Genomic DNA, 13,292 nt, shown 5'->3' with positions numbered 1-13,292 from the left:
TCTGTTTCTGAGCTTGAGAGACCAAACCATCTATCATGCCCACAGATATTAATGATTTAATATACACTATATTGATTTAAGAAATCTATAGGTTGTAAAAAACGTAATAAAACTGTCAAATACATAACTATTAACAGGCATGCGGTTCACCTTTAAAATAAAACATTCATGAGAGGGAAGCTAAATCGAGCGCCTGCGCGATGACGTCATCACGCAGGCCCCTGGCGGTCGCTGGAGAGAGAAAAAAAAAAACACACACACACACACACACACTTGCACGCGCGCACTTGAGTGGAGAAGATGGCGGAGAGCGAGCTGAACGTAGACAGCCTCATCTCCCGACTCCTGGAAGGTGAGCAGTGTTTCGTGTTTCAGTGCGGCGGGCCTGAGCTGTCGTGTGGCCGCTGTTTGAACGGGGGAAGACTTTAAAACAAGCGGGTTGTGATGAAGACTTTAAAACAAGCGGGTTGTGATTAAACGGTTGTTGTGTCGACTGAAGTGGGCGGGTTAGCCGTGTCGGCTAGCTGACGGACGCCGTGTTATGTGGTGTTTACAGGCAGCGACGTTAGCGGACCGGGGGGGGGCACATCTGTGGAAGATCTTCCTGCTGTTAATGAACACTTATTGGGTTACAGGTGATACAGCAGGTCCCCTTATCCCCACCCGCGTCTGGTGGGTCCTGCTAGGATATTCAGTGGTAGTTAATGGGGTAAATGTTTAATCTGAGGGTTTGTTTGGTCTCAGGGAGTAAGTTCTTGGTGGGGAGAGCGGCTGGGATCAGTGTGTTGGGAGGTCAGCCGTGTCCAGTCGTGGGTGGGCCAGACCCCACTGTGGTGCTGCTGGGTTTGGTCCTAAGACTAGTGCTGTAACAGAAACAAACTGGCGAAGCTTGGTGGCAAATTGTCAAGTGCCTAACTGCATCACCTCTGTCTGTGCCTGACCTCTTTACAGCCCCGCTCGCCTGGAGTGTGTCTCACATACGGACTCAAAAGAGCAGGACCCTTCTACACAGAGAAATGTGTCTCGATGCATGGAGAAAAAGAGAACTTAACAGGCCTTCCTCTCATGCCATGGCCCATTCCCTTTGTTTTTGCTTTCTTTGGCATTCAATATATGAAACGTGCCAAGTCGTATGTCGATTTGCTTTAGTAAAATGTCACGGACGTGGGTTTTTCTTCTCGGATAAACTACTTGACAGAGACGCTGTTTGTATCACCATCTGCTCCTCACACTTCTCCTGCGCTCCCGTAGGGCTCGCAGTGGCTGTCTTTACCCTCCACCACACCATCTGTGGCTGTGTGACCCGATACCTCTCACCTCCCGTTATCTTTCATCGTTTTCGCTCAGGTGTCTACCTATACCTCTACCATGTTTACTTATTTATTTATCCTCTGGTTTACCGCAGATCCCTCTGCTGGTCGTATTTCTGCTTTTCACTCGTCTCCTCCATTCTTCTGTTCCCGTGTGTTCCTGCTCCTGTATCCTGTCTCTCGTATTCTGTCTGTATTTGGTTCAACAATTAAAGCCCTCTTTTGCTCACTCTCACTCTCTCTCTACATTCACTCTCCACTAATTACTCTCTCCAGCTCTAATTAGGCTGCTCCTCTGAGCAGGGCGCCTCACACAGCCTGCTCGCCACATCCAGCACGGATGACAGTTAGCCAGACGCCGCTGCCCATCCAGAGAGGAGCGGCACATTAATCTGCAGATTGATTTCGTGATGTTGTTTTTGAGCGGACTCTTAACGACTTGCTTTCCATACGAGTCATTTTCTATCCCTGAGGGACAAAGCCCTGCAGTTTAGTGATTCTCCAGAGTTCCTCAGGCAGCCGGCGTCTGATTCGGGGGCAGCCGGCGTCTGATTCGGGGGCAGCCGGCGTCTGATTCGGGGGCAGCCGGCGTCTGATTCGGGGGCAGCCGGCGTCTGATTCGGGGGCAGCCGGCGTCTGATTCGGGGGCAGCCGGCGTCTGATTCGGGGGCAGCCGGCGTCTGATTCGGGGGCAGCCGGCGTCTGATTCGGGGGCAGCCGGCGTCTGATTCGGGGGCAGCCGGCGTCTGATTCGGGGGCAGCCGGCGTCTGATTCGGGGGCAGCCGGCGTCTGATTCGGGGGCAGCACATCGAGCCGCTGTATTGCCCTGCCAGTATTTTCCCAGCTTGAAGGATGACGGTGGTCCTTCTTGGCTTTAGTGCTGCAGCATAACCTACTTTGTGGGTGGGTGTGTGTGGGTGTAAGTGTACATGCATAGCCTAGATTCAGCGTCTCTCCTGAAACGATCATATGCCCGAGCTGTTCTCCATGTTGTGGTTCTGATCCTTAGTCATTTTACAGCATTAATAGGCAAGCTGTTATCAGGAAACCCTTCATTTACTGACCAACCCTTGAACTTGTGGATGTGACATTTTTATTTTGTAATTTCTTTTAAAGTCTTTTGTCACTTACAATCTGAACATTTGAGCACACTTTCACATTGTTAACCCATGTGAAAAACTGTGAAAATGCACAAGCATTATTTAAATAGAAGAAAGTCTAATGCATAACAGTGAAACCACATGGAGGTTTTACATCTCCTAAAATGTCTGTTTGCCATGGTTCTTTACAGTATTGTAATCGTAAGACTTCAAAGAAATGATATACGTATTGGAGACATAACCATGACATCATCTTGTGGGTTTGGGTGTTGCTGTGGGTGAGTACCTGTCTGTCTGCATCGGTGAGAAACATGTGATCAAAATGAGAAGCTGAGATTGGCTGTGGTTTTTCACCATACGCATCACCACCACATCAAACCGTCCTTTAATGCATCGAGCTGCTCGGCCCTGTTTTCTTGTGCCTGTTTCTGTGTAATGCTCAGATTTGTTGCCAAGGAGATGCCTCAGAAAACAGATCATGTTTGCTGTAGACAAGACTACCTTCTCAGTCCATCTTCTAATAGCAGATAAACTGCAAAAAAATGTAATACCCATAATATTTTTACTTACTGCGTCTTAAGTGTTTGGCCTACATGTTTTTTTGCAAGGATTATTAAGAGAACCACTAAACACAGATCTTTGCTTCACTTAGCAAATTGTTACACAGTCTTGTTCATGGATATCATGAAGTCTGTTTAGGAACTCACCAGTGGCCTGTGACCCCAATTTACATGTACAGCAAACGAGTCTGGTTTTGTCTTTTGTTTCTATGTTGTTGCTGTTTTAACCCACATTTGTCCATTGGTGAGTGTTGATTTCAGACTTGTAACCTTTAACCCGATCAGCTGGTTGTAGAGAGCAAAAACGCTCTCTTGGTTGCTAACCGTCCTCATGAGATTATGGCTTCTGCTTGTCAATGGACATGTATTTTCTACCGTGTCTATACAGTCAAACTAAAATTATGAAATATAGTGAAAAACTGGAAAGTAGATCTCGTTTAAGTAACTTCTCATCAACAGGAGAAGCAGCGTAGAGCTGCTGGTGTTCTGGGTCGTCGTGCAGGTCCAGGTCGGATCCGGTGTTGCTGATGTAATGCACACACGGTGGTGTCCAGATGGGTACCGGCAGCAGCAAGTTAACGTTAGTTAAGGCACGTTAGTGGTGTTTTGGATTTACAACAAGGCTGATGGTGGCCAATCCCATTAAGGCAAATTTTATATTCCAGCAGACCAACGATGCCCCTCAGATTTTGAAAGGGTCAGAGAGCGGAGTGCTTTAATGCCATTATCGCCCTCCGTTCCTGACAATGAACAGAACCTCGAGTATAGAACATGTAGTTTGTGGCAAAACGGACCCACAGCTCCTACTGAAACGGAGCGGTTCTCTGGCTGTTTGGCTGTTGCTATGTGTCCCTTACCAAATAGATTTTTTTTCTTTCGCAGAGTGGACCATTCTTTAATTACATTGTTGGCAAAGCAAGATTCATATAAACACGGGTTGCAGAAGACACTGTAACTGCAGTAACAAAGTTCAGAATGTAGCCTGATGTTTTAATTCCCCCCCGATCAGTGCAAGGCACAAAAAGCCCAAATGATTGCACCTTTACGATTTGGAAAGGTAGACTGTATGGTGTGTGTGTCCAGCCAAGAATATACAAAGTGTGTGTGTCTGTGTTGAGTGACATTTTTCTGCTGCGCTATAAATGGTGGTGGTGGTGGTGAGAAGCGTGCGTATGGTGTGAAGCGTGGCGGTGCCCGTCGTCTTCTCCACGTGCCACTCAGCCCTCCCTCGCTCCTTCTCCCCCACTAGTGCGAGGATGCCGTCCAGGGAAGATCGTGCAGATGACGGAGGCGGAGGTCAGAGGTCTGTGCATCAAGTCCAGAGAGATCTTCCTCAGCCAACCCATCCTGCTGGAGTTGGAAGCACCACTCAAGATCTGTGGTAGGCCTCCGTCAACGGCACCCACCCTCAACCGATGTGTGTGTGTGTGTGTCGGTCTCTCTCTCTCTCCTGCCCTCTTTGTTGTTGTCCATCTGTCTTTCTCTCTCTTCTTTCGCTCCCTCACTCTCCATCTGTCGGGTTCGTACAGTGTGGAGATCGGCTGGCGAAGCAACTTTTACTTCTCACGTTTGATGTTCTTAAGCACTTGGGCTGCTTGGAGCTGTGTTCAAGACACAGACGTTAAGTGTGTTGTTGTGGGATTTATGACGGTGCCATCTGGTGACCAGCCCTACGTGATGGGATGTGATTTAGCAGGAGTAAATAGTGTGCATCGACCCAAAGCTTTGAATAAACACCAACAGAGTTTTGATTAATCCTTTCTGAGGACTCTGTGGTCCGACTCTATATATTGCTGGGACATAAAAATACAAAAAGCAATAGGAATATTTTACACTGTGTGCGTGTATGTGAGAGGAAGATCGAGCAATAGAGAGATTTTTAAGTCTTTGTGTTGATGGAGGTGCTTGTCTTGGGTAGTCTTCTCCTGCTTGTGGCTGGTGTTCAGCTCTGGTGTTCAGCTCTGTGTCCTCACTCAGGTTTCTCTGCTACACCCCCCTCCCACACATGCGTCCCGTGCTCCACCTAGTGTGGTCTCAGAAATAGTCCTCCCACTTTAAGGCATTTCGTTGTCTGGCTTGCTGTTGATCACACCTTGAGGTGCACATGAGAACATCCATTCACAGAGCTCAGCTTGGAAGTCTACATTTGAAACCGGTGAGCATCATACAGGCCTGATTGGAGCATGCTTTATTGTGAGGTTCTGGAACCTGGCTTTATTGTGAGGTTCTAGAACCTGGCTTTATTGTGAGGTTCTGCTTTATTGTGAGGTTCTGGAACCTGGCTTTATTGTGAGGTTCTAGAACCTGGCTTTATTGTGAGGTTCTGCTTTATTGTGAGGTTCTGGAACCTGGCTTTATTGTGAGGTTCTGCTTTATTGTGAGGTTCTAGAACCTGGCTTTATTGTGAGGTTCTGCTTTATTGTGAGGTTCTGGAACCTGGCTTTATTGTGAGGTTCTGCTTTATTGTGAGGTTCTAGAACCTGGCTTTATTGTGAGGTTCTGCTTTATTGTGAGGTTCTGGAACCTGGCTTTATTGTGAGGTTCTGCTTTATTGTGAGGTTCTGGAACCTGGCTTTATTGTGAGGTTCTGGAACCTGGCTTTCATCGGTTAACTTCTCCCACTATACTCCCATCTAAACCTGAAAGGTGTGTGTGTGTGTGTGTGTGTGTGTGTGTGTGTGTGTGTGTGTGTGTGTGTGTGTGTGTGTGTGTGTGTGTGTGTGTGTGTGTGTGTGTGTGTGTGTGTGTGTGTGTGTGTGTGTGTGTGTGTGTGTGTGTGTGTGTTGGGGACTGGTGCCTGTTACTGTAGTGTTTAGAGCTAGGTGTGTGTGGACATACATGTTCACCTCAGCATGGTAGTGTTTCTGTCCCCGCTCCAGAATATGTGCCGTGACTGGTTCTGTATGACTGAAGGGCTTGGTGAGAGGGTGATGTGTTTTCATCTGTGGAGCTCCTCCCTTTTTGGTGAGAGGGCGTTAGTTAGCTGGACGGGTAGTTTGTTAGGTGGACGTGTAGTCAGTTAGCTGACTGTACCACTATATAGGAAGTTTCTCCAGTATCTTCTTTTTTCCTTGTTCTTCTCAAACACACACACACATACTTCCCTTTCCACCTTCATCTCCTCTGACCCTTTTTCTGAGAAGGAAACTAGAGTAGTGATTACTGTGAGTTCGTTTTTAGACCCGTGTGTAGGGGTGTGTGTGTGGGGTGGGGTGGTGATCGGGAGCAAGACAGTGGGGTTTGGTTCCGGTCTATGTTTTTTTTTACAAATGTTTTATAAAATGTATATTCTAGGTAGTGTGTGTGGTTAGATTTGTGTGTGTGTGTGTGTGTGTGTGTGTGTTTTAAGTAGAGCAAGTTCTAAATATGAGTGTAATGAGGACAGGGTTGTGAAGCTCCGCCTCCTTTCACTACTACACACACCCATCGTCTGTTTGAGTGTATGTGCCTATATTTGACTTTTGACTTCTATCTAGCTGTGTGTGTGTGTGTGTGTGTGTGTGTGTGTGTGTGTGTGTGTGTGTGTGTGTGTGTGTGTGTGTGTGAAAATGCAGCATCCTCCTGGATTCTTTGTCTCCTGGGTGATGAGGCTGATCTGTCTGCCATTGGCAGTCAGAGAGCTACAGCAATCACTGTGTCCTTCAACTGATCTCTCTCTCTCTGATGTTCTCGATTTCTCTCATTCTGTCTCTCTGTTTCATTTTTCACATGCTTGAGTGCACGTTTGTCTTTGTGCCTCATCGGGGTATTCTCTCTGTGTAGGTGACATCCATGGTCAGTACACGGACCTACTGCGGCTGTTTGAGTACGGAGGCTTCCCGCCAGAGGCCAACTACCTGTTCCTGGGGGACTACGTGGACCGAGGGAAACAGTCCCTGGAGACCATCTGCCTCCTGCTGGCCTACAAGATCAAATACCCCGAGAACTTCTTCCTGCTCCGCGGCAACCACGAGTGTGCCTCCATCAACCGCATCTACGGCTTCTACGACGAGTGTGAGTGTGAGCAACGTCATGGCGTTGTCCACGGCGTAAACGTGGTGTCTGCTTCCGTCACAGTGATGTGGTGTGTGGGTGTGTGTGTTACAGGCAAACGCAGGTTCAACATCAAACTGTGGAAGACCTTCACGGACTGCTTTAACTGTCTCCCCATCGCAGCCATCATCGATGAGAAAATCTTCTGCTGTCATGGCGGTAGGTCAGATGGTCATGTGACGGGCTGACCTCACATTCGTTCTGCAACAGTCGTGTTCAGGGAGAATGCTGAACTGAGATCTGTTCTATTCAGTGTCCTGAAAACCACACTGACACTGTGCATGTCCTGTGCCTTTCAAGGCCTGTCCCCAGACCTGCAGTCCATGGAACAGATCCGGCGAATCATGAGACCCACGGACGTGCCTGATACAGGTGGGCGGAGCCTGCGGGGGTCATTTATGCATATTCATGGTCTTGAGTCAGTTGTAATATGGGTGAATAGAATGTGGGGTTTACATTCTGTCTCTCTCTCGCTCTCTCTCTCTCGCTCTCTCTCTCTCTCTCTCTAGGTCTGCTGTGTGATTTGTTGTGGTCAGACCCTGATAAAGATGTCCAGGGCTGGGGGGAAAATGATCGGGGCGTGTCCTTCACCTTTGGTGCCGACGTGGTCAGCAAGTTCCTCAACCGCCATGACCTGGACCTCATCTGCCGAGCGCATCAGGTGAACCGTGTGTGTGTGGGGTAACCACACACACATCAGTGGTCAGGCAGTGTGCACCAGAAGGTGTTTGTTATATATGGTTAAGAGTTTCTGTGTTAAAAATACATGACCCTCTGTAAGAATTCTGAAGTCTGTATCTTCAGGGAGTAATGCTGCACAAACAGGGTACCTCCTGACCCGATCCACACCACCACAGGGCCCGGCTCTTCAGAACCGGTGTCGTTCAGCTGCTCTGTGCTACAGGGGGCTGGGTTGCACAACCTCTCTCTTCTGTAAATACCCCTGAGGTGCTCTGTGGGACTCAAATCGGGCGACGTGCTTAGACGGGTCAGATTGTCCCTTAATTTGGATCGAGTCATCTGGTCAGCCAGTATTTTGGTACGTCTCCAGACATTCAAGGTGTCATCTATAAATGTCATCTCCCCAACACCTTCCACTCATGCAGCACTGAATCATATCTCCCCCCCACGTGCTTCACAGTCAGGACTGTGCGTTCACCGTGGCAGTCACGGCCACGTTTACGCCACACGTGTGGGACCCCACCAGAACCGGACGCATTTATCTTGGTCTCATCTGAACAAAAGATGTGCTACCAATATTCACCAGGCAACTTTTTGTGTTCTTTACCAAAGTTTAGTCTTCCAGTTTGTGTTGAACAACAAGGAAGGTTTTTTTCTTGGACACTGTCCACAGAGGTTGACTTGCAGAAACCCAGATCTCTGCTGAAACCGCCTCTGCCATGTCGGAGGCCCTCGCACGTCTGTTCAGAGCTCGGTGGTGCTAGTATCACACTGTCCATGGTGTTGGTTTACAATAGCCATGGTTGCTCTGTTTACTTACTACAGCTTGTTCTGTTCCTCACTACTGTGATGGTGTGTTGGGTGATTTTTAGTTGTTGATTTTCCTGTGTCCTTTTCCTTCTTTGACAATCAGATTTTTCAATTCCTTGGGGCGTGTGGTTTAGACGTGGAGAAGGGCTGAGCCCATAGGCCCAAAACTATGACAATTCTTGTATTTAACAAGTCATTTATGCTAATAGGAAATCACAGATGCCTTCAAGTTTTTCGGTGACCATAGGTGTATTCCGTTTTGTGTGTTTAAAACGTTATGTTTTTCTTTTAAACTCTATGTGGTTGAGGGTGGTAATTAACTGGCTGCTCTGTTTTGTGTAACTCTAGGTGGTGGAGGATGGTTATGAGTTCTTTGCGAAGCGGCAGTTGGTGACACTGTTCTCGGCGCCAAACTACTGCGGAGAGTTTGACAACGCTGGGGGCATGATGAGTGTGGACGAATCACTTATGTGCTCCTTTCAGGTCTCTCTCTCTCTCTCTGTCTCTCTCTCTCTCTGTCTCTCTCTCTCTCTGTCTCTCTCTCTCTCTGTCTCTCTCTCTCTCTGTCTCTCTCTCTCTCTCTCTGTCTCTCTCTCTCTCTCTCTCTGTCTCTCTCTCTGTCTCTCTCTCTGTCTCTCTCTCTCTCTCTCTCTCTCTCTCTGTGTCTCTCTCTCATACACTTTTTGTCTTACAGGTGTGTGCGACTCACTGACACACCAGAGTGACGTTCACGCACACACCCCCCTCAAACGGTTAACATTTTTACATGTCTCTCTCTCTGACGCCCTCAGTTCACAATGCTTGTGTGTCTTCCACTTCACAGATCCTAAAACCTTCTGAGAAGAAGGCAAAGTATCAGTACGGAGGGGTGAACTCGGGCCGCCCGGTCACCCCTCCCCGAACCACACAGGCCCCTAAGAAGAGGTGAGCGGCCTGCCCCTCCAGCACCACCCAAACCCCCGCCACACCCCAGCTGAGCTTCTCCAACACCCAGGAAGAAGGCCCCTCCTTGGGGCTCACTATCCACTCGCCTCCTCCGCTCCCGTCTTCTCTTAATGTTCGTGTACATAAAGTTTGCCGTGACCAGTTAATCATTTCTTTTCATTCTTTTTCTTTCTGCCTGTTTGGTGGTTCTTTTTAATAACAATAACAACAACAACAGGGTTGATGATGTAATGGGGGTGAAGGTTGAGTGTAATTGCACGCACGCTCTCTCTCTCTCTCTCTCTCTCTCTCTCTCTCTCTCTCTCTCTCTCTCTCTCTCTCTCCCCCCCACCCCCCCCCCCCCACCCTCTGTTTCTCATTCTCTCTCCGTCTCTGTCTGAGACTGAGTCACAGTATTCACTATTGGATGTCTGGTGATGATAAATGTGGAGCTGCTAGTGGGTTTATTTTAAGCACAGTGGGATTTTGATCTTTGATCTATATGGTTGCCTTTACAAGTCCAAAAGCAGTAGCATGCTTAGACTGGATCCACACACACACACACACTCACACACTGTCTTGGGCATGCAGGGACTTTGCCCTCATACATGCGTGCACACACACGATCAGTCTCTCTCCCTCACATTCACATGCAGGTGCACCCCTCACACTTGCCTGCGTGCACACACACACACACACCCCTCTACAGCATGATGTAAGGCAGACTCATTATACGACTACACCACAGGACCATTTGAATCAGCAGCCGAAAGGCAAAAACGACAGAAGCTCAGATAGGAACGGAGGAGAGAGGGAGAGACGTGCTTTAATCATGCTCGAGCCCGTCTGGCTCCGCCCCCATCTGACACACACACACGTACGTCAGAGGAGACGAGCTGCCGCGCCTTTTGTGCAGACTGCCGGTGTGTCGGGATCAGAGTGACGTCAGGTCTGAGTACACGAGCCTTTGGGACTTGTGAGACACATCTGAGAGGGTTAAAGGGCGAGTTGGACACGAGGCTGCATGTAGTCTGTCACAGTGGTGCACACGCACGTTTTCACATTTGTGTTTGTGCTTAGCGTATGGGGGGGGGGGGGGGCTTCTCTCCCCTTCCCCGAAGATTGCATTAATACACTAACTGGGTGGTTATGCCTTGTTTAATTGACTGTTAAAGGGACAAATGAGGTTTTATTTCGGACGGTGCATTATTAACCAGACCCTCTTCAGCACCTGTGTTTTTGAATGTATTGCTTTTGTGAAATGATCGAATTGTTGTATTTCTGTGTTAAGACTATGAGGGGGGTTGGGGGGGGGCACTGCACATGAAGAGTGTGGACAGCTCAGTGTGACGACGGCCCCCACCAGCCTGCACACGCTTCCTCGCACGGAGACACGAGAAGCAGAGGTCTGGGGCTGACCTGGTGCCTGGTGGACGCCGTCTGTCCTCACCGGAAGGAAATGATGTTAATTCTGCAGCGCCCCGTGTGCCCAGGCACACTGATCAGCACAGGAACTGAAGGTACCCGGTTCACAGGAGGAACCTGATTGGCTGACGGAGCTGCCAGTCATACTTTTTGAAAAAAAATTTTTTTCTTCATCTGCGTGTGTTGTTGGCTCATCAGTGTACATTTTCATTATTGTTTTTAATTTGTGTGTTCATTTATTGGGTTTTAATTTTTTTCCCCTTTTTTCTGACATTGGGGAAACTGAAAATACTACATGAAATAGATCTGACATTTGTATAGGCTAAGTGCGTTTCCGATTCTTTGAACTCAATAAATGGGAGAAAATGCATCCTGTGTGTATTGGTGTTTGTTTTGCTGATCAAGCCTTGTGGATTACCTCTTCAGAGCTGACAAGGTTCTGGCTCGGACCCAACACACTAGTACATATCTAAATAAAGACCAGACTGATAGATGTAATGTGTAGATATGGTTGCGTGAAACATGTCTGTTGGAACCACCGTCACTGGTTGGAACATGTATGCAGTTTACTGTTATACTAGGTGCAGGAGATCCTATGCTTTTAGCAGTTTAAAGGTCAGCAGTTCTTTTTTAATCAGAGTTTAGATCTATCTTCTCACAAGCACGTGTGCACGAGTGTGAAGAAACTGTTGCTTTCACCTGCTTGTCTGAATTCATTATAACACGGAGGTCAGTGAAAGCTCCACCTTTTAGGTGTTGCTTTCATGAGGTTAAATTTAGGGTTGTGAGAAGAAGGTGAATTCTACTCGACACCGTGGTGCTAGAGTGTTTGTGTCGCAGCTTTCCGTCCCACGCTGGTTTTTCAGCAGAGCAAAAACAATTGCTGGCAGTCGATAAAACGTGGTGTTGTCTCCCCCTGGCGCACAATGTGTGTCATTACATTTTTATGTATTTATTTTCAGATTGTGGCGGGTGTAGTATACCATGTGCTAACAGCAGACGTTTGTCCTTAAGGTTGGTTGCTTTATTCAGGGACCTTCAGCTCCTGTGAGGACCTGTTTCTCCTGCATCTCAGCACTCCCAAGCTGCCCCCTACTCCCCCTCACTGACCCCTGGAGACCCGGCACTGAAGAGCTCTCTCCAGCAACCCCAAGCTTGGCTCACGGCCCTCCTCACGGGTCCGTTGAAGAGCCAGTAGATCAGCGCGAGGAGAAAGCAGGGCAGGCCCAGGTACAGGTCAGAGAAAAACCAGCCAAGCAGCAGCCAGAGCGCCCCCTGGAGGAGCAGGGTGGCATAGCAGGGCAGACCCTGTAGCCAGGTCGCTGCATCACTCTGCCACAGTGAAGTCACTCTGAGGTTCAGACAGGAGCCCAAAGCACTTTGGCTTAGCCAGGTCACCAGCCTGGCAACGGCAGTCCAGAACATCTCCACAGCACCCATCTGGGAAACGCACACACAAGTCAGGAATTTAAGACAAAGTTTAGATGGACTTGACGCTAGTTATTCTAGCAAAACGTATCCAACCCACACTATATAACTGAGATGGCTATTAAATGAGATTGTTGCATAGTTTAAAAAACAAACAAAAAAATCAAATAGTGTATTGAAAATTATTATAACCATCGTCAACACCTCCCACCTGTCTTCTGAGTGTTTCTCGTATGCTATCTAAGAAAACTCAAAGCTTTTCAATCGTGTTGGTCTCATATTATGAAACATGTCTTTGTCTTACCCGTTGATCTGCAGCTAGGTGGCGCTGAGGAGTTTGTGACCGTCCATCATCCTGGCTGTCTAAAATGTCCTGGGGGTCGCGCTTCTTTAAAACTGGTCTCAATACTGAATACGTTTCCATCGTATGTTGGAATTCCTTAGTGGAATATACAGCAGGTCATTTTAGCAACAACAAAAAAGGTTTTCATATGTTTGACATAATGTGGAGGTAAAATGACCTGCTAAACCCCTACTTACCTTGTGCATTTTACTATTTTACCCCATTTTACTACTATTCCCTATCTAGCTGCCATGGTTATATTTTACCAGGATAAAGTTAGTAGTGATAATGTTACAGTAAACATCCTAACTATACCCAGAGAGAGAGATTTTACCGGTGGAGTTTCTTTAATGTTTTCTTCCGAGACACCAGTGAAAACAGGCCTCTTATTTATTTTTAAACAGTTCCCAAAATGTTAGTTTTCGTCCTTTCGATGGGATCTTTCCAAACAAACGTTTGAAGTCGTTTTAAACCCCGTATAACCGTGAATGTGTTCGGCTGCACACGCTGCCGTTAATAAATAATAAAGTCATAAGTCGCACATTGATTATGATGTAAGAAAAAAATAATAACGCGCATAGTCCTCCGAGACGCGAGGGGGCGCTGTGACAAATGAAACGGCAACCGCCGCAAAACTCGCCACCTATCGCGTCGTCTTTACGGGCTGAGGATGTGTCA

At 47.7% G+C, this 13,292-nt stretch overlaps 2 protein-coding genes across 2 annotated transcripts; one reads left to right on the top strand and one right to left on the bottom strand.

The window, feature by feature from the left end:
* Nucleotides 1–220: 220 nt before the first annotated feature.
* On the top strand, nucleotides 221–11,213 carry ppp1cb (protein phosphatase 1, catalytic subunit, beta isozyme). Its single transcript, XM_076992053.1, has 9 exons — nucleotides 221–352; nucleotides 4,221–4,352; nucleotides 6,734–6,964; nucleotides 7,058–7,162; nucleotides 7,304–7,375; nucleotides 7,513–7,664; nucleotides 8,843–8,977; nucleotides 9,318–9,418; nucleotides 10,710–11,213. Exons 1-9 carry the CDS (start codon nucleotides 301–303, stop codon nucleotides 10,714–10,716), a joined length of 987 nt encoding a protein of 328 aa, XP_076848168.1. The 5' UTR covers nucleotides 221–300; the 3' UTR covers nucleotides 10,717–11,213.
* A 625-nt stretch (nucleotides 11,214–11,838) lies between these two features.
* On the bottom strand, nucleotides 11,839–13,262 carry LOC143493586 (uncharacterized). The gene is made up of 3 exons (XM_076992102.1): nucleotides 12,949–13,262; nucleotides 12,576–12,710; nucleotides 11,839–12,283 (listed from the first exon to the last, which is right to left on the bottom strand). Exons 2-3 carry the CDS (start codon nucleotides 12,693–12,695, stop codon nucleotides 11,936–11,938), a joined length of 468 nt encoding a protein of 155 aa, XP_076848217.1. The 5' UTR covers nucleotides 12,696–12,710; nucleotides 12,949–13,262; the 3' UTR covers nucleotides 11,839–11,935.
* Nucleotides 13,263–13,292: the final 30 nt, after the last annotated feature.

Source organism: Brachyhypopomus gauderio, unplaced genomic scaffold, assembly GCF_052324685.1.
Source record: "Brachyhypopomus gauderio isolate BG-103 unplaced genomic scaffold, BGAUD_0.2 sc89, whole genome shotgun sequence".
NCBI lineage: Eukaryota > Metazoa > Chordata > Actinopteri > Gymnotiformes > Hypopomidae > Brachyhypopomus > Brachyhypopomus gauderio.
This window is presented reverse-complemented; position numbering and strand designations above follow the sequence as displayed.

Bases quoted from the DNA above. Each gene is read 5' to 3' on its own strand.
- LOC143493586 (XM_076992102.1), bottom strand. From the start codon at position 12,695: ATGGAAACGTATTCAGTATTGAGACCAGTTTTAAAGAAGCGCGACCCC. The intron at 12,284-12,575 runs GTAAGACAAAGA...TGCGTTTCCCAG, and splicing joins ACCTAGCTGCAGATCAACGG to ATGGGTGCTGTGGAGATGTT.
- ppp1cb (XM_076992053.1), top strand. From the start codon at position 301: ATGGCGGAGAGCGAGCTGAACGTAGACAGCCTCATCTCCCGACTCCTG. The intron at 7,163-7,303 runs GTAGGTCAGATG...GTGCCTTTCAAG, and splicing joins AATCTTCTGCTGTCATGGCG to GCCTGTCCCCAGACCTGCAG. The intron at 8,978-9,317 runs GTCTCTCTCTCT...TCCACTTCACAG, and splicing joins CACTTATGTGCTCCTTTCAG to ATCCTAAAACCTTCTGAGAA.